At 41.7% G+C, this 25890-nt stretch overlaps 2 protein-coding genes across 3 annotated transcripts; one reads left to right on the forward strand and one right to left on the reverse strand.

The window, feature by feature from the left end:
• Positions 1-720: 720 nt before the first annotated feature.
• On the reverse strand, positions 721-5541 carry C3H1orf131 (chromosome 3 C1orf131 homolog). Its single transcript, XM_068676841.1, has 7 exons — positions 5423-5541; positions 5049-5302; positions 4648-4704; positions 3453-3548; positions 2738-2824; positions 1706-1758; positions 721-1052 (listed from the first exon to the last, which is right to left on the reverse strand). The coding sequence occupies exons 1-7, from the start codon at positions 5481-5483 to the stop codon at positions 923-925; spliced, it is 738 nt and encodes a 245-aa protein (XP_068532942.1). The 5' UTR covers positions 5484-5541; the 3' UTR covers positions 721-922.
• On the forward strand, positions 5529-25701 carry GNPAT (glyceronephosphate O-acyltransferase). Of its 2 annotated transcripts, none has more exons than XM_068676837.1 (16): positions 5529-5783; positions 8132-8323; positions 9683-9859; positions 11326-11455; positions 13875-14002; positions 14453-14528; positions 15111-15262; positions 15353-15483; positions 16174-16397; positions 18698-18943; positions 19929-20008; positions 22368-22508; positions 23389-23488; positions 23577-23670; positions 24876-24937; positions 25304-25701. In XM_068676837.1, exons 1-16 carry the CDS (start codon positions 5544-5546, stop codon positions 25345-25347), a joined length of 2217 nt encoding a protein of 738 aa, XP_068532938.1. In that variant the 5' UTR covers positions 5529-5543; the 3' UTR covers positions 25348-25701. The 2 variants fall into 2 exon arrangements, with proteins under 2 accessions (XP_068532938.1, XP_068532939.1); XM_068676838.1 differs by having other exon boundaries at positions 5585-5783; positions 8135-8323.
• The last annotated feature ends 189 nt before the right edge of the window (positions 25702-25890 follow it).

Genomic DNA, 25890 nt, shown 5'->3' on the forward strand with positions numbered 1-25890 from the left:
TCAGAGCTCACCTTATTCAGGCTCCTGGGAGGCAGCTAGGAAGCATGCTTCCCAAACCCTCCTGGATAAGCTGAAACTCAGTGAATAACAATTAATTCAATTTCCAATGGAAACACAACCTTCAGAAACAAACAAAAAACCCACAACAACACCACCACAAACAAAGCTCTAGAGGACAGAATTCTTTCAGACAGACCAAATTGCTGAAATCCAAATAGCGCAGAAACTTCAGTTTTGACAAAGATTTCATGGAAAAAGCTTCTGAGGCATGGGAACACTGATCAAAACAAATGTGAGATAACCGTGAACAATCAGGAGCTACTAGGTGTCTGTGCCTTATCTGGTATTTAGCTCAGGTCTTGAATCTTGTCTGTTTTTGTACCCTGTCTTACATCACTACCGCCCCCAAAACCGCCACCTGAAACAGTGACTATTTGCTCTGGAGATGCACAAGTTGAGTTTCTAACTCTTACCTGGGACAAAACTTCAGAAAAAGCTCATTTTCATTCTCAAGCAGGTAATTTTGAAGCCTCAGAAGGCTTTGCTGAGCAGAACTGTTTGCTGTGCAGCTTCTCTATCCACTAACAATTCAGATAAGCAGAAATAGATGTATGCCTGTGAAGTGTTTATACACATAAGAACACCTACTTCAGGGTCAGAGCAAATAAATTATTGCTTTTGCCATATTACTTCTAGGTGAAAGCAAAGACCTATACAACCTTCTTAATTATTAAAGTCTTATTTTTATTTACAAAATGGTAAATTCTCATATTCCCCTGAAGAACAAACGGAAGATAGAAGAACCTGCAATAAAAAATAAGGTACAAGAATTACAACATGGTGACAGGGCAAGGGGCTATGTTTTGGTGGCAGTGTGAATTCTGTCTTATGGCTTTTGTCCATTTCCTTTTGTATCGTAAGCTCATTTGACAACTTTAGATGATTTAATTTTCTTTATGTCACCACTTTGTAGAATCAAGGTTCCATCTCTGAATTTTCCGACTTGTCCAGCAGCCCAAATGCTAGGCACTGATTTCTTCCTTTTGGCCTTCCTGAAATATGAGGGGGGGAAGAAATGAATCAAGAGAAACAGCAGAAACTCATGAAAATACTCAATTTGGTGAAAAACATCACTTATTTATGCAGTCATTGTTGATATTATGGAATACCAAACCAGAACAGGTAACAACCCCAAAACATTTATACTACCATTCCCCATCCAAACTTGTAGCACATTACAAAATGAACTACATTAAAGTGAGCTTAAAACCACAAAGACTTTCAGATAGACAAAGGAGATAAAGAGTTTCACATGTCAGTGAGCCTGCTGCACTATAATTAAGGATGTCACTTTACCTTCCAAGCCTCTCTACGTGGCAGCTTGTGTTCTGCAAAAGTTATTTCTCAGGGCAAATGCTCTCAGTGGCATATTGTAGGTCCCCACACAGGGATTCCCATCCATCCCACCTCCAGCTGCAGTCTTAAACATGCCAGGGCAGAACTGACACATTTTCAGTTAAGCTGCATACCTAAAGCCTCTGGAGCTGCTAGACACGGAACAAGGTCATCATTTTGCAACAAAGAGTTCTGCAGTTTGAGAAATGCACGTGTGTGACTTGTGGTGTAAGACCGTGCATAGTTACACAGGAGCAATGCACTGGGAAAGCTATACGAAATAAATTTACCAGCCTTAAAAATGTCTCACCTCTCCTTCAGGTCTTTCTTCTTCTTCTTCTTCAGAGAATCTCCTTTGTGTTCCTGTGTTTAAAGATACATATTTTAATGGCAAAGGAACCGAGCATCTCGGCTCAACAACCCTCTGCACAAACAGCACACAGTTCTCTTCACTTCACAGAGCACAATGCATAAAAACAGGCTGGGAGACCTGACAGGACAAGTGATGCAACGCATCCGGAGGCACCACACCGTGCCCAGAGCCCTTCCCATCACCTTGTGGAAGGCACAGCCCTCTCATGGCCAAAACGCTGCCCCTGCCACATTGAGGAGGTGCAGATCCAGCTACACAAGGGGAGAGACCTGCCTTCTGAGTATGTGATATATCTTTGGGTCAGAAGAGCCACTTGCTAGCAGGCAAAGACACCTAGCTGCCTGCCTGAGTGAGCCTGTCACACCACAGGGCTCGCCTGCGTTTGGCCATGCACTGGGTTGTGCTTTGAGCCACGTGACAGAGGAGGAGAAGTAGGTCCCCTGGAAAAGGTGGCAGGAGACAGGCTGGTGGAGCAGAAACCTGCCCTGCAGCCTGCTCCCATCTACGGCAGAGGCAGGAACAGGCTTGGAGCCAGAGAGGCCATGCTACCGGATGGATGCAACAGAAACCTCACCCTTGCTTTAAATAGTGAGCAAGATCCTAGATGGAACTGTGCTGATAGAAAACCAGCTGAAGATCTGGCTTTCTGTGGTTATTCAACAAGCACTAATTGGAGGTAATATGCCCTTGAGAAGCATGAAAAAAATAAATAGCTGCTGATTTCATGTCATCAGTCTACCAGCCTCCAAAGATGGGGCACTGTAGGTGCAGAATTTTTGCCTGCACTTTCACACTGCCCACAACCAGCTTGGACTGACAAGGTTGATTCCTGCTGGAGTCAGGAACCCACTCCATAGGGAGCAGCAGACGTCAAGCCCAGGCACTCCTCCTGTGCCTGAGGCATTATCTGTCAGGCTCTTGGGCTAGCTCTTACATGCTGAATTGTTAAAGACAAAATTTCACACAAACCTTTCCCTTATCGTCTTCCTTCGCTGCTTTTTTCTCTTTCATTTTCTCTTGATATTCCTTGTAGTTGATGTGTTGCTTTTTGGGGGGCTGCAGAAAAGATTGGGAATGATACCAGCAATGAAAATTTTCAAATAGATTCAAAAATATATTCACATTTGCATGGAAATAATTTTTCAGGTGGTGGGGAGGACAGAAGACGTGGTTTATTTCATTTTGGATGAGAGGAAATGACTTAGGGTAGATACATAGGAACACAGGTTTCTTGGCAGAGAGGGATGTTTATGTTACGTAGCAGACCTACAGAGTTTCCACAATAACACTGAGTCTGAAAAAACACAGTCCCTTCCCCACTCCCAAAGACCTAGGGAAACTGTTAACTGACTGGGAGAAAGAGGCTTTAAAAAGATTAAGAACAAGTTCCCCCTCCAGCCACTTAGTTTTGAATGGCCTGATTAAAAATTGGTAAATGCTGTTTTCCATCCCAATCAGTCCTATTTCACCTAAACACCTCTGATAAGACAAGCATACTAATTTTCCAAATGTCTATAGAAAATAGGCAAGACTGAATAAAAAATGTAAAGTCAGCATGAGGTGGGAGAAAGGGCATGGGATGGAATCTGGTGTTTTAAAGTAGTGCCCAAACCCCACAGTGTTTATCACCTTCCTGCATTGTAAGAGCTGGGTCACCTCCGAGCACAAAACAAGCAAGAATTACCTTGGCTCCCAGCATGATGGCCCGTTCCCGTTCCCATAAACGCTGCTCTTGCTTCTGATAGCCAGTGATGCCAAACTTGTGCACTTCCAAGCGAGCCTAAAACATCATAAAAAAAATTGCAAGCATTTTGTAATCGTCTGACCCGTTGTAAAATACTTGGCAGACCACAACAAAGTCACGCTCCCAGAGAAACCTTAGCTAAAACCTGAATTTAGCACACTATAAAATAATACTGAGTTTTGAATTATATTGCAGAACACTTAACCGCTGTCCATCTAATCTCTGGACAACGAGGACTACCAGAGGGTCAGTATTTGATTCTCATTTCACACAGAACTAGACACATGGGAAGGACCTGCTTTGTATAAAAGTGAACTATGTTGTGCTGTACAGACCTGAACAATAAAACGTGCTACCCACAGCACCCAGCAATTGCAGAGCGCTCCCATTCCTTGGCTGCAGAGCTTTTGACCAGTGAGAAACACAGATGGGCATCTGGTACAGTGGTTCAACTACGTAAATATATGTACAGAGTTGCCACTACACCAGAACTCCCTGGCAAAACCAGCAGGGAAATCATAACCTTTATAGGGGTAGTAGTTGAAGCCCCAGTGTTTCCACCAGTACCGCCCTCCACACAGAATCTCCACTGGAAAGTCTTGCTGGATCACAGCATGACCCTGGGCAGAGATTGGGCATGCAAAACAACTCGCACAAATCTGCAAACAAATCTGTAGCTAAGAAGGCGACTGCTTGCTACACTTATAGAACAGCACAAAAAAAATAAATGGAATGAAGTCATCTGTTATTTCAAAAATGGAAGCCAAGCTGCCTTTTTTTTTTTTTTAACCTCCTTTTCCATATGGGACCAGAAATGCAAATTTAACACCACGTGCCTAAAACAGCATATGCTACACATCATGGGTCCTCACAGAGCTTCACGCTGCTGACATACAGTGCACCTCATCAAATTATCAGTGAAGGATCAGAAAGAAAGGACACCAAGTTGTAATGTGCCTCTGTCCATACAGAGCTGTCCACACAGTCCTCCAGCACAGCACACAGCCAAAGTAACATGAAAAGCTAACTTTTTCTGGCAGCGTTTCTCCTTGGTCCCCCCGTAGCTTTCCCAAGCATATAGATACACAGACATGCACAATAAAGTGCTGAGATTTGATAGATCCCCGTGACTTACTTTTTCGAAGTTAAATTCCTGCTCGTTCACGGTTTTCTTTTCAGCCACTGCTTTGGCCTATAAGCAAAATAAAACATTTCCATTGAATATGAGAAATAAAATCAATTTAAAAGCTGATTCTGATAGATGTTCAGAAAGCAGTGAAATGCTAAAATGGGTGGTTGTGGTATCTTTTTCTGCCTTTACTACCCTGATTTATTAAAAGACAAGCATTGGGTATTTTAATATGTAGATATTGCTGGGTCTTTCTGGAGCAGCCTCGCACAGTTAGCGGGGTACCACCACAGCCTCCTCCCCGAGCTGATGCTGGGGCAGCTCCCGAGAGCCCAGGCACAAACAAACAAACAAACATAAAAACAATAAATAAAGAAAGAAATCCACGCTTCGAGCCCCGTGCCTACCTGTGGGCCGCCGTGAGGCGGTGGCGGCCGCCGCTTGCCCCCGCGGAACAGCACCACCTCCACGGGCTGCGGGGCGGCGGGCGGGGGGGCGGCGTTGCGGAGCTCCTCCCGCAGCCCCTCGAAGAAGCCTCGAGCACCCCGCTGCCCCCCCGCCGCTCTTCCTCCTCCTCCTCCTCCTCCTCCTGCTACTGCTGCTGCTGCCGGCTCCTTGCTCTCCTCCTCCACCTCCTCGCCCCCATCGCCAGGCTCCTCACCTGCGCGGAGAGCCCCCAGTCAGCCATCATTCCGCTCCAGAGTGAACACCCCCCCCCCCCCCCAACACACCCCCCCACCCTTAATTTTGGGGAGCCCCCCGCCGCCCCCCGCTCACCCACCCAGGTCGTAGAGAGCCCCGAGCACCGCCTCCAGCCGCCGGCAGGGCTCCCTGGCCCCCATGGCCGCGGCGGGGCGGGCGGAGACACCGCGCGGTCGCGGGCGGCTGCCGTCAGCCCTAAGATGGCGCCGCCCATGGCGCGGCTCCTCCGCCCTCCCCCGCGCCCGCCCCAGCCCCAGCTCCAGCGCTGCGGGCAGCCGGGCCGGGACCGGGGCCGGGACCGGGGCTCCGCGGGGCCATGGGGGCCGCAGCCGCAGCGGCGGGGTAGGGCGAGGCGCGGTGCTGCTGCTGCTGCTGCTGCTGGCACCATGGCGGCGGCGGCGGTGCCCGGGCGGGCGCGGCGAGGGACGCCCATGTACTCGGTAGGCTGCCCGCGGGGGGCTGCCCGCCTCGCCTCCTCCCCAAACGCTGTGACGGCCCCCCGGGGGGATTTGGGGATGGCTGCGGGGGCAGGGCGCCCCGTCGGGTCCCCGTGCCTTCTGGGTGAGGGGGATGGAGGGCAGGGGGGGAGTCCTGGTGTCTGCGGGGATCCCCGATCTCCGTGACCCCTGGTGCCACACGGGTGCGTCGTGAGTGCTCCCATTTTAGTGTTTTGGAAAATATGGGGAAGGCAGAGGTGTTCCTGGCTCCCACCGCCTCGTTTCTGTCACTGCCGGTGCCCCCATAGCCGCCTGCCCCACTGGCTTCTTCGCCTGGAGGCTCCCGGGGGGGAGCCCACGCAGCGCCTCGGCTGTGGGGCACGAGAGGAGCGAGGCGCTTCTCCCGTCATTAGCTCGGTGCTGCCTCAGGCCGGGACACGAAAATACCTACTGCTGTGAGAAGAAACCCGTGGCAGGTCAAATCCAGAAATGTGAAATGGAGACGAGTGGCAGGGGGGTGACTTGGCCTTTGGCTGTGGCCTTGGTGAAGCCCCGCTCGGCAGACGCGTCCTGCAACGGCTGTGGCAGCGCAGCGGCTCCTGATGACGCTGACAATACCGGGGCTGAGTGCTGGGTTGCTTCCTTTTTTGTTGTTTATTGTGTTTTTATTATGAGGATGCACACTGTAGGACTTAAACTTTGGTGATTCCAAGAAATGTTGCTTAAATTTTCTGGGTAACGTCTTGTCTCGTACTGACCTAAGCAGGTGTATGCTTAGAGCCGACCACTGTTTGCTGAGGCTATTTTGAGCTATCTTTCACTATTATACACTATTATAAGGCATAAGTGTTTTTTTTTTTTTTTTTCCTGTTTTATTTTTAATCATGAGGGTTGATAGAAGGTATCAAGGCAACTGATGACTAATACCAACTATTTCCAGCCTCCTTGTCACTTCGTGGCTTGCACGGCTCTTGCAAAATATCGGCCAGGTGGAAACCATGGGAGAAGACAGATTGAAAGCTGTAATACTAAACTTCCACGGTATCTCATGCTGATGAATGGACAGGAGCAAAATGTTTGCTCTGTCCTCACTTTAAATGTCAGCTGCTCTCGATAATGTTGCTGATGTGGCTGCGGTCAACCAGCAGTGAAAGCTGACTCCCTCTCCCGAGGCTGAAAACCTGGCTGCTGCTGCTGCTGCTGGGCATTTTGCTTATCTGTTCCTGGAGTTCTTCTGTGCGTTTGCTGGCCAGGCTTTCATCTTGAGGCCAGTGAAGGTCACTCTGACAGCCCGTGAAGCAATATGTTCTCTCCTTCGCTTTCAGACTGGTTCTGCACAGGTTGTAGAGGGGGAGAGAAGGCAAAATGAGTGGAAGGGGTGCCTGTGCTGCCCTTCAAGTTGTGCTGAAGAGGAAGACGCGAGCATTTTTATCTTAGCATCTTCTACTATTAAATGTGCTTAATCATAACCGTTTCCTTTGTGTTGTGCTGAGCCTTGCTTGCCTGATGACTGTTGCTGCTGTTCTGAAGTGTGGAGGAATACAATTTAAAGACTAAGGGGTTATTCACGTGATCTGTGCTGTGAGAGGAGATAATAGGAGACATCTCTCTCCAGAACAGGGGATGCCCACTGACTCAAGGAGAAGAGTTTTGTCACTGAGATTTCTCAGCTAGCTGTGCATGTACTGCAAGCTTTCCTGCTTACTAGTGATGCTGGTCACTCAGAGACTGCTCTCTTTATACCATGTTGCTTTTTGGTCTTCATGTGGCTGGTAATGTTTTTTTTTTTTGGTTCTGTTCCTACCTGGCTATGCGTTCTGTACCTTATGTCCAAGCCTGGTGAAAGCCAGCAGCGATCACCGAGATCCCACATCCAACTTAAAGCAGGATTATTTCTGGTGTTGATGATTGTGTTTTTATAATGTCATGCATGTTATTGCATTCATGCAGCTGCAAGAGTAGGGATCAAAGCTGTTTCAGTTAATACCTCTTAATCACGAGGAGGCTGGAGGCAAGGCATTTTAGCTTTAAAGCTTAGGTGTTTCCTCAGCCTCTTCCTGTTGGACAGAATTAAGTAATGTGGCATATGGTGATTTGGGGACCTTTGCGGAGGGAAACGGTAGTTTATTTTGTCTTTGGTTTCTTTTGTTTTTAGTTTCTAATTGCAGCATTGTTCCAAGCAGGCAATATTTGTTCATGCACACAGAGCATGGAAAGGAGATGTTGTAGAAAGGTTAACAAAAAAAAAAAAACATTACAAAAATTGTGCACGCTATTATTTTACTGCTGTAGGCAAGCAGATCACTGAATCTCTCGAGACAGTGTCTCATTCTTTATTTGTATGTTCCCAGCAGAAAGAGCTCACGTCAAAGAAAAGGGATGAGTTTGAAGATATCTTGGAGGAAAGGCGATTGTCCAGTGACTTGAGATATGCAATGAAATGTTACACTCCTGTGATCTACAAAGGACTTTCACCTTGCAAGCCAAATGCTATTAAAACTGCTGTTCTGCAGTCAGAGCAAGTTCAGTATGTTATCAAGCAGGTGAGTCTGAACACTGAGCTGGAAGACGAAGTAGATTGAACAGAGCCAAATTTTGTGTGGCAATGAGGGAAAAAAAAAGTTATTGCTGGTCTCGTCAAACACCAGAGCTGTAGTTTGAAAGGCACTCTGATAAATCAGTAACTAGGGAGGCACACTCTTTTGGCAAGAAGAACAAATACTGGTTTACCAAAGAGTTGCCACTAAAGTTGTTGTGTCGTAGTGTTTTCATTTTCTGTATACGACATTTTACATCCAACTTAACCAATGTGCTTGACTTCTTTTTTTTTCTCCTCCCCTGTCCTACAGAGCAGCATTGAAAAAGATTTTACTTAGTAGTTTTTGTATTTTGAGGATGTTGTAGCAATTTTATAGGCTAGTGATTTATTTATGAATAAGTCATATTCCCTAAAATGAGAGTTATATTTTGACAGAAATTTTTCAGACAAGTGTCACGTGGTTAAAGGAAGTTAGTTCTGCCATTGCAATCTAGTTCTCAGCTTTGGACTAGAAATTACTGAAAGTATTTCTGGCCTCTAAACTGAGCTGTGCTGTTTGGGAAGCTTTTTCTTCTGTCACTCTTCTTCTTTCTTCCTACTTCATGTGCTATAAAAGGCATGTTCCTCATTCTATAACAGCAAAAAAACCCCAAACTTTTCAACTAAATATTTATATATTTAGGAGAGAATGTAAATCTATCCCTCTATGTAAATAGAAGAGATAACCGTTATTTAAGTCCGTTTTAAGAAACTTCAAAAGGGAATGTGTGTAAGGACAGAAAAAAAGAACATTGATATGCAAAGCTGGTAGAGACAGCGCTTTGTATGCATTTCAGCTAGCAATTGCAACAGTAATACTCTACAAAGAAAATCAAGCTTGATAGGGCCGAGGTTCTTCAGCCAAGTTTGAAAATCCAATCCAAATGCACTTCAGAGATTTACTGGAATATCTCTGCAAACATAAGTTTCTTTTTCCTGGATAAAGGAAATTGCACACAGCCTTCTTTAGACCAATAGTCTATGAAATATTCTTAGGACTGAGCCTGCTCCAAAGACGCTACAGGCTAAAATATTCAGATGGCGTGTTTGGGGGGGAAGGGGGGGAAATGTTACTACCCACCCCCCACTGACAGCTAAGTTCACCATGAATTTTGAACAGCTTTACCTTGGCTTTCACTTGCTGGTTGACAAAGAACAGATTCTGTGAGATTAGAATGTCCATATGAATGTCCTGTCCCATAAAATAAAATCTTGCTGGCTATTGCATTAGTGTTGTCATAATTGTTGTGGCACATTGAATGGTGTGCACGGGCAAGGGGAAATAAACCACATCTGACTGCTCTTTTGTTTGTTTTCTCTTCAGTTAGCAAAAGAGATGGGAGAATCACCTGATATTATTCAAGAAGAAGCCACGGAAATCCTGGATGAGATGGGTCACAGTATGCAATTAGGAGCCGTCAGATTTTTTGCCTTTACTCTGAGCAAAATATTTAAACAGCTTTTCCAGAGAGTTTGTGTGAATGAAGAAGGAATGCAGAGAGTGAGTACTGCTGGGGGAAAATAAAAAGCTGTAATATTTTCATGCTGGTTGCTTAGGCAAAGACTCCCATCTTCACTTCCACTAAAAAACGCAAAAAAAAAAAAAAAAACAACCAAAAAACAAACACCACCACCACCAAAAAAGACTGCACTTAAGTTTATTGCAGCTTTTCTAAATAAAGGGAGGGAAAGACAGATGATATGTAAGTTTTTGAGGCAAACAGTCAGCATCATTTTTTGTATGCTTTTCCAAATATTTCTTGTAGTAAGAAGACGTTTTGCATAAAGCATCTTGCAGCTTTTGCAGAGATTATACAGGCCTTCATTTGGGATACATTTGGCAATGAGGAATATACGATCTGTAAGATTTAAAATAATAATAATATATATATATATATATTGCTTGTGCCATGTATTTTGATGCTTAGAAGAAATTTGTTTAAAACTTTTTAGTAGGATAAGAGTAATTGTGATCTTGCAAAAGTGAACTGTGCACATTATTTATGTTTGCATTTTTTTCCAGAGGGTTGTCATTAAAGGTAAATAGTTTTCAAAAGAAGACACAGGTGACTGTCATCCTCTCTCTCTTGTTGCTTTTTTTTCACTTCTGTAATTGTTTTGCCAGCTCTTCAGGGATTTGAATTCCTATTTTTTTTAATAAATTTCTCTGTATGACTGATTTTGGTCAAGTGATTTATGAGATGTAAGATGAGAAACCTGTATTCAACAGTTTTGTTTCGAGAATACTTTGACCTCTTTTCTTTTAGTTTGATTTGCCATTTAAAATGGCAATTAATACAGTACATTCTTGAAGCAATTTCCATGTGGGTTGGAACATGACAATAGCTACCTGGGCAGTAGATAAATAGAAATGCTGGAACTGTTTCTGGAGGGAAAGAATGGTATGTGGCCAAGAATATAAAAAGAAAAAGTTAAAGTTTTTTATTGCTTAATTCTATGTGGCTGAGTGGGTTGGCTGTTCTGCCAAACCTTCATACAGCTAAGATCCACGAATCACGGTGTACCTCTGAGGCAGGAGATGCCTGAAGTTTGCCCCAGTCCAGTGGGGATTTGTTGTGCCCTGTTTCATTGCAGGTTGTCCCCCCTCTGGAGGAGGGTACAGTCCGTGCCCTGCAAGACTTAACAACGTCAACCCTTACAAGCCCTACTGGGTTTTCCGTTCCCATCAAAAGGGATTTGGATTGTGCCATCATGTAATGAGGTGGCCCTGCCTTTTGAGTCTTGTGGTGCCTACAAATCACAGGTTGCTATTCTGGAAGCTACTGCTCCAAATTTCCTTCGACTCCATGCTGAAAAAGTATGAAAAGTACGTGGATAGAGAAACCACCCTCATCAACAAATCAGCTTTTGTTTGTCTGAAGCCACGTGAAGATCTGTATTTGCAAATTTCAACAGTTGTTCTGCAAATATTGGAGCAATATTGTTTGTTCTGGTCTTATTTTTCAGCTGCAGCATGCCATTCAGGAGCACCCAGTTGTACTGCTGCCCAGTCACCGAAGCTACGTAGACTTTTTGATGCTGTCTTACTTGCTGTACACGTACGACTTGGCTTTGCCTGTCATTGCTGCAGGAATAGGCAAGTATGTTGTTTGAACGGTGTTTTCAGGATTCAGAGTACTGATAGCAACTGGTCTGGTATTTGCTGCTATAAATACTTGTGTTTAACTTCTGTTCCAAATACATTTTGTTAGAACCCCCTTGAGCTAGATGTTTGCAGTGTACGTGCCTCTCCTCTGTGCTGAGTGCCATCAAAAGTTAATTTTTTCATAGCAAGTTCAGCCAGAAGCACCTCACCTGCAGACCCAAAGCTGGGCAAAGAGAGGTGTTTGAAGCAGACTTCTGTATTACTGTCCTCGCCCAGAAACAAGCAAAAACTTGGCCATGAGCTCCTGTGTACACAGAAGGTTTTGCAATACCTGATATAGTTCTAAGCACAGTCATAGTAGCCAGATACGAAGTGCCAATCGTCTTGTGCTGGTTGGTGGTGTGACCGACTCCCTTGAAAGCATTGGCAGAGCTTCATTATGCCAAGTGCTGAGAGCAGAGCTGGCTGAGGAACAGAACTTTGTCAGAGGGCAAACTGGCAAGTTTTTGAACGTAGGTCTAAAGCAGATTAAGCTGGTTTTATTTGTGAGAAGCAGTTATTGAAAACCAACAGTATCTTCTCAGTCAATGTGCTTTTTGAAACTCCTGTTTCTATGGCAGCATTTAACCAAGAAGCCTGATCTTGGAAGTCTGGAGTGTCAACCAAGTCTTCTAAGCAGGCATTCTGGGATCTGGTGCAGTGCTGTGCTTGCACAGGCAAGCTAGCAAAGCTCTGGGAACCTGGTACTCTCCTCTGGTTTGCTAGATTCTCTCAAAGACTGGGGAATGAATGAGCTTGGAATAAACAGATAAGGTGCTCCCCCCCATGTCACTTTTGTCAGATGAAAAAATGTTGCAGTGCTTTCGATGGAAAAGTATGTGAAGATGCTGCTATCAGCCTAAACTGCTTTCCATTTTCAGTAGATGATGTTTGATATCAGGAGCTTTGAGGAGCCTCTCACACAAAAGGTGTCACAGATTTTTTAGAACTGTTTTAAGTAAGCACCTGTAATGGTGAGAAGTTGTCTGTATTTTTTTCAGGTCTGTATTATGCTTACCTTTCCTCCCATTAAAAAGAATGGGGGCAGGGGTGATTTATGCCATTTTTGGAACAATTTCACCTAATCTTCTTCTGATACTGTAATACAGATTGGATCAGATGGGAATCTTTCAAGGGTGCAGGCTAGATCTTCACTGTTTTTTCCAGTTGGGAGATTGAGAATACCAGTAAAAAATCAGAGGAAGCTGGGAGAATAGGGAAGACAAGATACTGCTGATATATGAAGTAGGGGTATCCTGCCTTCTGTGTGATGCAGGTTAGCTTCAGGTGAATTCAGAATTTGATGTCTCATAGCTGCCTTTATCAAGGTGCTACAGCTACTTACCTGTCACATATTATTCTGAAGTTGCTCACATGCCAACGCAGATATCGGTGTGGTGCTTTGTTAACTTTTGGATTAGACCCACTTTAAGTTTGGGGCCTCAGAGCAGTATCTACAGATACTAGTACAAAAAAGATATTGCGTGTGTGTGTTATTTTAAGTTCCTCAGGTGAAAATACAGTTGTCTGATTGTAGTCACGTGTACAGTGTGTTGTTAGAGGTTCACAAGATGTGGTACACGAACTAACTCAAGGTGGTACTTGTGCTGAGTCTCCTGATTGAGGAATAAGTGCCTCTGCTTTGTTAGTTGTTGTTTGGTTTCAGGTAGCATACACCTAGATCTGTGGGGATTTGCTGCTATTGCCACCCAGAGTTCTGCAGCCAATTTCCTTTTATTTATTTTATACAGTGAGTGAATCTCCATTCTCAAATCTTTCATTGATTGATGTAGCAAGAAGGCTGAAGCAGCAAATAGCCGGCTGCTGTGTAGGCTCATTTTAAATGTCTCATGAATAAATTTAAATGTTTCCGAGTTTTGGCAAGTTAAACACTGGTTATGATTGCTTGAAACTAGGAAATTACCAAAAAATTTAGCTGATTTAGTCTACCATTCCTAAATTGATGAGTCAGGCTCTCAAATGGTACAATGTAACATAATTGGTCAGTTAATTTCCAGGGTTAATTTCTGTGTCTTCCGGGATATGTTCAATGGTAACTGAAGATGAGTGAGACAATGTACTTGAAAAAAAAATACATAGTCTTCATTAGGGCTGAAATCTGGGCATCTAAATTATTGAAACAAATTGCTCTAAGTGAATGCTCTTTCCAAAAATAAAATATAAAACATTGAAAGCATCTTATAACATGACAATCACGTCTTCCAAGTACTTGCAACAGAATCCTTGAAAGAGATCTCCTTTATCCTGGTAATTGAATCACTTTATTACATAAATTGTTTGTTTCTGCTGAAAGATATTAATCAATAAGTTTTGCGTTTGTGGTTTTGTTTTTTGTTGGATTGTTTTTCAGATTTCCTAGGAATGAAAATAGTTGGTGAGCTGCTGCGAAGGGCAGGTGCCTTTTTTATGCGGCGTTCCTTCGGTGGGAACAGGCTCTATTGGGCAGTTTTTGCTGAATACGTAAAAACTATGTTAAGGGTAAGTAAATTACTGAACTCTCAAAGTGTATGCTTCAGAAATACTGTATTGCAGCGATTCATGTTAAACGTCCATGATGTGGGCAGGAGATTGAAAGTCTTCATTGTGGTCTGAGGAAACGGATTTTACCTCAGAATTCATGTGTGAAGAGCATGTTTGCAGTCTCTTCCTGCAGTTCATCAGTGGGTGATAAACAAATTGCTGAGCTTCAGTTTCCTTGGCTCACGCGTCCATATCTCATAACAGACAAAATATTTTTATTAATTTAACTGTATGTTGTGGCAAATGCAATAGATGAATATAAGCTTCAAAATGACTGAAGTTAGAGATGCATGGCTTCCATTAAAAAAAAACTGCTTACTTTTTAAGTACTTAAAATTATTTGTGAGCGGTAAAGATGAAATGTTTTTATGTTTCTGACAAGCTTTTTTGTTTGTTTTACTTTTGTAGAATGGTTATGCCCCAATTGAGTTTTTTCTTGAAGGGACAAGAAGCCGCACTGCCAAGACTCTGACTCCAAAGTTTGGTGGGTTTGTTGGACACTTGGAACTTTTTATGATTAATGTTTTCCGTAGTGGTTATGTTGTTCTAAAGTTCCTCAGATAGGAAGGGATGTTGAAGTGGTAGGAAATTGGCGAAGTCTGTCATAATGGAAAAAAACACTATAGCTTGATTTCCAAGGCCAAATAAAGAAGGGCAATACATGCCTCTTGCACTCTGTTTCTTTCTCTCCCATTGTGTAACTAATTGCATAACTCTTCCCTTTTTTCTTTCTGGAAAATAGGCTACCCCGTACCTGCACAGAAGTATTTTGAGCTGTTTGTAAAAGACAAGGGGAATCTTTAGAAAGATGATGATGAGCAAGTGCAGAGAAGTGCTGTTGAAAAGAGCACAAACAGCTGTCCAAATGCATTGCTTAAATGTACCTTCTGTTTAAAGCTTGGACAGCGTCTTCTGCTTCTGCTTAGTGAAAGAGAGAACAAACATAACATTCACCTATTTACAGTTTCTAAAACTTACTTAACTTTGAAAAAGATATCTTGCAGCTGCTTTTCACTTGAAGACAAGTGTTTCACTTTTTTTTTTTTTTTTTTAATCCACTTTGCAGGTCTTCTCAGTATTGTGATGGAACCATTTTTTAAACGTGAAGTCTTTGACACGTACCTTGTTCCCATCAGCATCAGCTACGAGAGGATATTAGAAGAATCTCTCTATGCATATGAACTCCTAGGAGTCCCAAAGCCCAAAGAATCTACATCTGTGTGTAAATTCCTTAAGAACAGAATATAGGTGAATGCATACACACCCTGCAGCACTAGAATGTTATTTCTGCTCTTCCCATTGTTTTAGGGGTTGTTAAAGGCCAGAAGGATCCTCAGCGACAATTTTGGTACCATACACATCTACGTTGGCCAGCCGGTGTCACTTAGAACGTTGGCTTCTGGGAGAATCAATCTCTGCCCGTATAACTTGGTTCCCAGGTACCAGATCTTTCCATGACTTATGCGCAGGAAAAACATTTGTTTACGTGTAGTCCTCACCAATGTAAAAGTAATTAAGAAGTTTTTTGTTTTTCTTTTTTTTTTTTTTTTTTAACTTTGGTTTCAATTTCTCTCCTCTGTCCTCCATCTGACTACTGAAGATGTTTTGTCTGCACTTGTAGCTATCATGTTTGTGACTGGCTGTTTCTGAAATAGGTTGTTACTTCCATTGCTCTGTTCTAGGTTGAAAAGGTGCCATTTTAAAAGTTCATGATGGTGAAAACTGGCAAAACTTTATTTTCTGAGAATTCGGTGGTTTTGTTACTTTAAAAATCTACTTTCTTACCCTTCTTGCTTTATTACTGCAAACAGTGATTGTGTACCAAGAACCTTCAGCTATGGCTAGAATTGGGTGGATTTGCAATTTGTTATATAAAATTATAATGCTTTTGAATGATTTTCAGGATAGTAAGTGTATAGCATCAATACAGAGTTCTGTTTCAAATATTTTTGTGAATCTACTGATGTTTTTCTCTGTACTACATAGTGCATAGGTAGAATTACCCTCCAGATGTTAGGTGCTGGAAAGTAGTTATGGATCTTGGAGTGATACAGAAGAAATCTGTAATATAAATCATATTCTTCCCTATTTTGGAGCTTTTTAACCTTGAACTGCATGGTTCTTTTCAGACATCTTCCACAAAAGCCATCTGAGGATATCCAGGAATTTGTCAGTGATGTGGCGTATAAAATGGAACTCCTGCAAATCGAAAACATGGTTTTGAGCCCCTGGGTGCTAGTTGCTGCCGTCCTGCTCCAGAATTTGCCAGCTATGGATTTTGAACTTCTAATAGAAAAGACACTGTGGCTGAAAGGCTTAACACAGACTTTTGGAGGTTTCATTGAATGGCCTGGTATGCACAGAATGTGTTATTTCTATTTATTTATTTTTGTTTGTTTGTTTGTTTATGAAGGATAAATTATTTTTATGTGGAAGCAGTGTATAGTGACAATGTTACAGATTTGTTTTCATGGGTGCTGAGTCATAAATGGATTTCAGGATATGCCAAAAATGATGCTAAAATAGAAAGGGTTTTGCCCTAGGGCTACAGAAGATACTACTCTGCAAAACAGTTAGGTTGAGGCAGGGCAGGTATTTTACTGTTATTTCCTGAAGTGTGTAATGAGCAAGAAATTATAGACTGTTTTATAACGTCTTTCTGAAGGTGGTCTTAAGTCCTAGGCAATTAATTACCAAGTCTGCAACAGTACCTCAGTAAAATGCTACATTTATTGCTTGATATTGGCTATGAGTTGGTACTGTGGTAAAGAACTAGCCTAAACAAATGTGTGAAATAAATAAAACCAAAGCTATAATCTGACTATTTATTTTTAAATTTGACTTCACCTTTTCGGGGATGCAGTGATGACTTTTGAGGCAGTGGCTTCTGTGTTTTTATATTATACACACATATACATAAATATATATATGTATTTGTGGAAAGGTTGATTCTTCTTCCTCTTCTGAACACTTGTTTTAAGCATCTCTCTTTGAGCCAGGCTGACACAGGTAATTTGTTTTGGAGCCTCAGGACATAAGTGGATAAGCTGGCAAAGAAAAATAGTGTGTGGTGCAAAAACTTTTTCACTGTAGGTATATTTAAACTACGGATCTTTGCTTTTGTACTTTTGTGTAATCAAGGATCACTCTCAGTATTGCAACAGAGAAATATGAACAGGCCACAGTTATAACAGAGCTCTCATTTCTGGAAAAATATCACTTCTCCTTTCAGGTATCTTCACTGTAGTAAATGGGGACGCAGTCTGCTCCTGCCAGACTGTGAAAAGAAAAATGTCATGCTGGTGTTTAACATCACTTAGAATCTTACTACTTAGTAAACTGAAGAATATACTGCATTTGGGTTTGCTTATTTGTTTTGTTTTCTTAGTAAAAATGAATAAACTTTTGCTTTAGTTGCAGAGAACGGAATATAGGCAAGGTATTGAGATGGAGGAAGAGATTTTGTTTGAGTGCATTGGCCTTGCACTAGGTGTCATTTGCATAGAATCAGAGTTGTTTGTTTGTTTGGTTTGAATTGTAAATAATTTGAAAGAATAAATAATTTTAAAGGTTAGTTTGGAGTCATCACCAGCTACATGCATCCTGTCTGTGCTGTTTCTCCTGCTACCGTGCTGGTTGGTGGTTACAGGCAGAACATTGGCTTAGGTTACAGAAATTTTATATTAAAAACAGGAACTGAAAAATGGCCGTCTCTCAGTTATTATCACACTGATAAACTTGTGAAAACATTGCCAAAGCTGGAATACAGTAGGCTGAAGGAGCAAATAAGGTGCAAGGAGGTTCTACGTGAAAGCTAGTGTAAGGGGAAAATATATTTTTGTTTTCCAGTCAAAGTCTGGATTGATTTGATATGCTTGTGTTGCTCTGGTCATGTAAATGGTATTTTCATGTTCAGTTAAGTTTTTGTTGCTTCTTTCCTTGCTTGCTTAGTGGTTCACAATGTAGGGAATTTTGGTAGAGTTTAAAGCCTAAGATATTCTAAAAAGATGACTGTATTTTAAGACTTGAGGTGCTGTTCTTTATCTGCCTAAAGTTCTTTGAAGGACTAATATAAAAAAATATAAAAAATAACAAACCCTAAACCCACCCAGTTCCTTGCTTTAGAGTTTTTAAAAGGATTTTAATGAAACAAAAGTATACTTGGGTTTCAGTGCAAGCTGTTTTCTTTTTGAGCAGGTACATTATGCAATGACCCCTCAGTTAGGATTTTTTAAACTTAGTTATGATGAGGGATTCCTTGTTTCTGAGAGTTGAAGAAAAACATCTTAAAGACTTGTGCATCTGATTCAAAGATTACAATGTCAGGAATTCCTAAGCCAAAGTGTTTCCTTAATGATGACTGTTTCCATCAAATAGTTCTAGCCTCTTTTATTTGGAGGCACAGAATCTTTGTTCCAGAGACAAAGAAATTACTTGTTACTGTTAGCAAGTGGAAGAATTTGACAGAAATGTCTGAAATTTGTTCTCTCTGTTGTATACAATGCCTGGGCTGAGAACATTTTTCTAACTGAATGTTTGATGCAATAATTGGCCATAAAAATAAATCTTGATGAAATACTAGCATACTTCAGACAGTGTCAACAGAGACGTATTCTCTTTTGCATCTTCCTGAGTCTTGCGTTTTCTTGCTAGATAATCTTTGTGCCAAAAAAGCAGTTACGTCTGCCCTCGCCCTGCATTCCAACATTGCTCGCCTCGTCAACGGCCACGTGGTCCTTAATGACAAAGGAGAGGAAGATGGAGCTGTAGGGGAAATTGTCTTCAAGCGAGCTCTGGCCATCCTCATGTGTGGTAACTACAGAAACCAGTTGCTGAATGTCTTTGTGCGTCCCTCTCTGGTGGCACTCGCCTTGCAAATGACACGCAGCTTCAGGAAAGGTATGTTTGGGTAGCTCGGGGAGCCCACTGGCTTTGCTCCCTGTCATGTCCTCAGTGAGAGGAGCAGGAGATTCCTGTGATCGATAGTGGGAGCTACTTAACAGCTTTGTGCCAGGACTCTGAATAAGGTCCTGTGGCATAAATTGGGTGTGTTGGGAGGGGACTTTTTTGGTTGTTTTTTTTTGCCATTTTTATTTAGCCCTTGATACTTTAAAAGTATCAAGGCATATTCTGGTGAGACAGCAGGCACGAGGTGATTCCAGTTCTTATTTACACTGTTCTACAGTCCAGAAGTAGTTGAGCGTAGAAGAACATATTTGGGAGTACTTAGGTTGCTTCCCTTGTGGTATACATTATGAAACTGCCAGAGGGTGAAATGGCCCCAAAAGTGGCAAAAATCACCTCTTGTATTTCAGCTGTTAAATAAAAGCATGCTAGGCAGTGTCTCCTGTCTCTGTAGTGAGGCTTCCTTTCATGGCAGTGTAAAATAAACTACAACTGTTAAGTTTATTGTTTTGTTGGCATTTAGCAGACCTACTTTTTAGGTTACATACTACACACAGCTCACATTCACATACAGTGCAGCCAGTTCTCAGCCTTTGTTCTCTTCCCAGTGCTGTTCCTGAAGTGCTTTCCAATACTTTGATCGTTAAGTAAAACTTCAAAATATATACCTTGGTTTTGTGCAGCATCTGATAATATGGTATTTAATGTATGTTCTTAGAAGCTACGGTCCCCTGTTTTTGCCTTCGGTAAAATCTGAACCGAGTACTTTGACTACTTGCTGTTTTACTGTGGTGATTTCTGTTGTATATGTACTCATGGTTTTAATGTCAAGTTCAAATTTTATTTGAGGTAGATATTCTCTTTCAGGAATAATACTAGAGAGTAAATATTTTCTCTAAAATAAGGAGTAAACGGCTTTTCAATGGCATCTGTTTAAATTATGTTTTTTAAAACAACACTTTTACATTATTTTTTTCAGAGGAAGTCTACAGCTGCTTCAGCATCTTGAGAGATGTGTTCTCTGATGAGTTCATCTTCTTTCCTGGTATTTCATTGAAGGTAAAAGCATCCTTTATACAAAAATACTGATTGTGCATAGCACAGCCAGTTAAAATAGCATCTGATTTTGGGGCTCTGCTTAATACATGCCTTGTGATAAATACCTACAGAGATATCAGCTTAATCGGTAAGTGGGAGGGAGAACTTAAAAGAGGGTCATGGTGTAGGTAGTCATTAGGTTAGTTGCAAAACATTGTGTGAATCCACAAGGTTGCATATGCAGTCTTTTTTTAATTCCTCCACTGTGTTTAAAAAAAAAAAAAAAAAAAAGCCTGAAACTTCCTAGGTCTGAACTATTAAAGTGAGCTGTAGCAGAAGTTTGGCTTTTTTATAAAAAAACTACCAATCTTCTAGAATGGATATAAAAATTAGTAGAGCAGTCTTTTTTTTTTTTTTCTTTATAATGAAGTGTAAATACTGTCTTGTTCCTTTGCAGTTATGAAAGAGACTTTAGGCTATGAAGAAAGTGTTAATGTAGGTCTAATTGTCTAATTGGACTCTTTCGCAGAGTGGGTATGTTCTGTCAGCACAGAAGCAAAAGAGGAGTTTTCATTGAGGTTATAGCAGGGTCATTTTTCCTTAAAGCTCTTGCAGGCTGTGTAGCAGAGGGGGCACTGCTGCTCTTTCAGAAAGTTAAGCTATGGGTCCTGTACCAATTACTGATCAACCATTGTATGTCCTTGTTATCTTTGACAAATAGAGTATGCAGTTCTAAATTTAAGTCCTTATTGTCTTCTGCTTGATTATAGTCCTTCTAGTGCAGCTGTGATCGGCTGCTTTGTGTAGCGCGATACGTGTGGTCTGTGCTGCTGGGGCTGCCGGAGCACTGTGCCAACACCCAGCGCTGTGTGTGTTAGAGCACATCTCCCTACCACCTCTCCTCCAGTGCTGTATCTACCTCTGCAGCATTTATACAGCAGCTGGTGTTCCTCTTATACCTTGAAATCTGAATATTACGGTGCATATGTACACTTTTTTCTAGTATATAGTGTTAATGGCTTTGAGCTCTTTTAGACTTTTATTACTGGCAGTGTCTTGTGTAGATTCAGATATTACTCTATGAGCACTAAGAAGGAAGTACTTAGAGTAAAGCCTGGTTTAAACCTCTGCAGATGAAATCTTACAGAGCTAGGAAGTACAGCCTGTGAAAGTTTTTGAAGTGAAAGCCTCACTAATTGCACAACGGTGTCCCTAGCAGAGTCTTAGGGAAGCTTGAGTTGCATTGTATTTGCCTGAAAGCAGCTTCCCCTCATTCCACCCGCCTTCCCATATCAGCATTACTGAGACAAAGCCGGTATTGTTCATGCGTGCTGCCTTGTTACAGCACTCTGTGTCTGCACGCTCTCCGAAAACAGCTGGACACAGAAAAGATGTGAAAACTGCAGGCAGTACTTTGATCCCTGCAGGACACGCTGTGTCAGTTTGTACACGTCCTGCAGGGTTGGACCTGGCTCTGGTCCAGCCAGCTTGAAAAGCAGGTGAGCACAAATTTATTAGTGAAAATTGGTTTGATGTCATACCCAATACAAACTGTAAGTCCAGGTGCAGATTTTATTTGGGTTTAAAACAGCTTAAATGTGTTTTTTGTTAAATGTTAAGGCCAAATATCTAATAGTGATATTTAATTGTGATCTTTCCTGCATTAAAAAAAAAAAAAGAAGGTAATTTACGTAAGAATATTCAGGATGCATGACTATATTGAAATCTCAGCAAGACACCCCTCTAGTCACCCACATGTCTATCATGTCCATTCCCTCCCCCTTCTTTTCCTCTGGTAACGGAAGGAAAATAATTTTGTCACTGACATTTCCACAGTCTGTATCTTTTGGCCATTGTGTTGCCCTTTTTTTGTAGACAGCAGGTCAGTGAACTGTGTTATCATTTATTGCTAACAGTGTGCATGAGATAAACGAAAGCCCTGACTTTAAAAAAAAAAAAAAAAAAAAAAAGTAAAAAAAGAAAAAAAAATCCACCACCATCACCAAACAAACAAAACAAACAAACAAAAAGTCCTTAAAATGGACAACTTGTCTGTATTCTGACAGAATCCAAGGGAATACATGCTGGCTGTTACAATAGCAACCACAGCCTCTTTCTAAGGTCCTAGGCTTGTTGTACTTCCAGATTTGCTCTAAGATTGTGTTCCCACTACCTTTTTTAGAAGGGTGTTTCTGGTATATAGGAAAATTTTGGTTCATGTGTCCAGAGAACCAAAGTGAGAAATGGAAGAAGTGTCATGTTGTGTGTTTTTTGTTGTGGTTTTGTTTTGATTTATTTTTTGTGTTTGGTTGATTTTGTGGGAAAAAGTCTCTGCACTTGCTGTAGATGTTAACATTTCAATTGCGGTTCTCTCTGCCAGGATTTTGAGGAAGGATGTTTTCTACTCACAAAATGTGATGCGATTCAAACAACTCAACAGGAAATCTACCTTACTGACAAAGGAAGTGTTATAGTATCTTTCTTGTCAGCTATGTTCAGACCTTTCGTGGAAGGTTATCAGGTAGGCTGTTTTCCAAAAATTATCTCTTTTATCCTGTGTTTTATATGAAAAGTAGTAGAGTAGTGATAGTTCTGCAGTACGAGGAGCGACTGTTTCCATGGCTGGAGAATGGAAGAGTTGAGAAATAGCAGTAACAAGCATCTTAACATCACCTTCCCTCCAGGAACCTGATTTCAACTTTTGGCTCGGACTTCTCAGAATGACTAAAGCAGTAAGCTGCTTTGTAACATGATGAGCTATTGTGGGTATACAAGCTTCACAGGGAGTATGCTGCTGGCAGGCTCCCTTGCTCTTTCATAGAGGAACTCTTGCTTAATTCATTTTGTGTCTCATATCTGGTAGGATTGTGTGTGTATTTGTGTTTGTTTTTTTTTTTTTCCCCAAAGGTTTTAATATGGCTAAACACTTACAATCCTGTAATATATAACCTGCACAAAAATAGGAGGCTAAAATCTCTATGTCAGCATAACATTGGTGGGAATGTAGATGTTTGAACCTAGTAGATTAGGGAACTGTTAATGATCTGGTGTATGACTTAGGCTGGTCTGTACTGATTTGCCTGATTTTATTCCGATCTGTAAAAACAGATAGTGCTTTAATAGAATTATACTGGGTTTGATTACAAGAACAGAAATGTTAAATTGATGTCTAAGGTAACCATTGCAGTAATGTATGCTGAGTCTTTTAATATTAAGATTCTCATGCACGCTAAACAGTAATAAATTTTTCAGATGTGCTATTTAATGATACCTTTTGATTTCCCCCCCTATCTTTTCAAAGTGTAATAACGTTACTTCCTTTTGGGGACATCTTTGTAACTAATAACAAATTGACAATCACAAGGAAAGAAGTGCTGATGTTTATTTTCTTGTAATGTTAGTTAATTTTCAGATACCTATCAAAGGAAACAAGAGAAGCCTTTACGGAGAAGCAATTTGTACCTGGAGTCCGCAACTTTGTTTTTCAGCTTCTTGAAAAGGGTGCGTACAGCTGTCATGCAACATGATTTTATGAGCTTAATCTGTTAATGAACAGTGGTAAAACTTTTGTTTTTTCTGCTTTCTGTAGGGAATACGCAGTGTTATGAAGCACTGTCTTCTGACATGCAGAAAAACGCCTTAGCAGCTCTCGTGCAAATGGGTGCAGTGAAGAAGAAGAAAATGTAAGTAACATTGGCTTTTTGGTGTATAAAAGACAATGTGGGGTTTTACTGGAAATTCTTAATGACTGATCTGTTAGCATTAAGCAGTACAGCACACACCCAATCACCTGAGCATCAGTCAACTGAAGGTTGATTGGATTTACCTGAGTCGTGGTGAAGACCCAGGTAGTTGCTTTCTGTTCGCATTGTGCAAGCAGAGTGGAACCCCGCAGAGTGAAAACAGTCCCGTGGGACCCAGCAACAGAATTTAATAACTCACTACTGGGCTTCTTCTGACTCCCTTTTCTAAACCTTTTGGTTTTCAAAATCTTTACCAGGGCTTCGATAAGCAAATAGAACAGCCCTGTTATTCTGTGTGTTACAGTAAGCCTCATCAGGCAATGTAAGCAATAATCAGGAATACTAATACTTTTTTGTGTTTTGGCACTGACATCTCAAATCAACTCCAATGAAAGCTTAGACGTTAAAGTTACTTAACACAGTTCCCCAGCCTAATATTAAACAACAGCTACATGTATGCTTATACAGAAACATGGCTACATATACTTCATGTTATCAGATTAATTTGTGTTGAGGTGGTACTTCTTATATTTAAAATTATAACCATAGAAGACCCTGCTACAAGTCCCCACATTGTCTTGACTGTTTCATAGAACAGTGTTGGCAGCTGATGACCTAATTTTTTTTTGTCTGTCGAGGAAATGAATTGGTTAAGGTTTGTATTGCTCTTGGAAAGCACACAAAGTGCTGTTGTTGTATGTCCCCCTGCTATGTCATTATGCTAACTAAATGTCTGTAGCTGAATTCCCCTTTCGAGTAAATGGAATAAATCAAGTGCAACAGATTTTGAGATCAGCAGAAGGTTTGATTCAGTTTCAGTGACATGGTCTTGAAAATTGTACCACTGAAAACAAACAAACAAACGTTCTCTTCTTGTGGTTATCCCCAATAAAAAAACAAGGGAATACAGACACAGGGGGTGTAAATGAGAGGAAAGATAAACCCTAACAATCCTTGAATACACTTGTGTTTAAAAGTCTGTTGTGACCTAAAAATTTATAAGTACACTGGTAGGATGAAGAATGTGATGACATTATGAAAATGTTTCATTCAGATTATTTGTGTGGAAATGACTGAAATAAGAGATATCCATTGAAGTAACAATGTTGTGTTTTTTTTGTTTGTTTGTTTTGTTTTAACTGTAGGTCCAATGGATTCACTTACAATGTAAATCAAGAGGCTGTTAATAAAATCCTGGATGTGTTTGGTGAGTGTCTTGAGCGGTTTCTAGTTCATTTGAAGAGAACTTCTGAAGTTACAAAGGAGTTTGGTTGTTAGGCATTGGAATGGGCTGCCCAGGGAAGTGATTGAGTCACCATCCCTGGAGGTCTTTAAAAGACATTTAGATGTAGAGCTTAGGGATATGGTTTAGTGGGGACTGTTAGCGTTAGGTCAGAGGTTGGACTCGGTGATCTTGGAGGTCTCTTCTAACCTAGGTGATTCTGTGATTGCGTGAGTTTGGACAATGAAGATATGTTAGACCTAGTGTTTTGTCCTAATAGTTCCTCATATAAACCAAAAGGTAATTTAATGGAGCAGTTGCAAGTGATTTTTTTTTTCTTCTTTTTGTCAGATGCCAGGATATCTGTACAGAAGCCCGTGGCTGCAAGACTTTAAGTGGTTTTTGATGCTGTGACTGGACGTGAGTACCTGCTGGGGGCACAGACCACTGCCGGAGCGGAGCGGGGACGGCAGCAGACCAAGCTCACACCTTGTCCGTCTGTCTGGACGTTGTCAGCGTGCGAGGCAGAAGCAGGCACCAAGGCTGTGGAAGGGTGGTCTTCACCTGGGGTACTTCCCCTAACCACTTAGAGACTGCTGCCGCCGCTGGCTAGAGTTGTATTTGTATACTCACCTGTGGTTTGCTTTGTAAAATGGATTAAACCTTTTTTTTTTTTTTTTTTGGATACCTATTTAAAGAGAAGCGCACAGTAACAGCTACTTAAAATACATTTTTTAGACTCGTAAAGAGCCACCTGGTCAGTCTCAAAGCTTTCCCTGGCGAAGCTGTAACGGGGGGCACCGACGGCTGCACATTAAAACGAGCATCCAGACAAACGCCTTGCCGGCTGCCTGTGTGCGGGGAGCCGCGGGTTTTACCCCGTTGCGGTGCCGAGCGGGGCCGCTGGGGGCTCGCTGCGCTGAGGCAGCGGGGCGGAG

This window comes from Anas acuta, chromosome 3, assembly GCF_963932015.1.
Source record: "Anas acuta chromosome 3, bAnaAcu1.1, whole genome shotgun sequence".
NCBI lineage: Eukaryota > Metazoa > Chordata > Aves > Anseriformes > Anatidae > Anas > Anas acuta.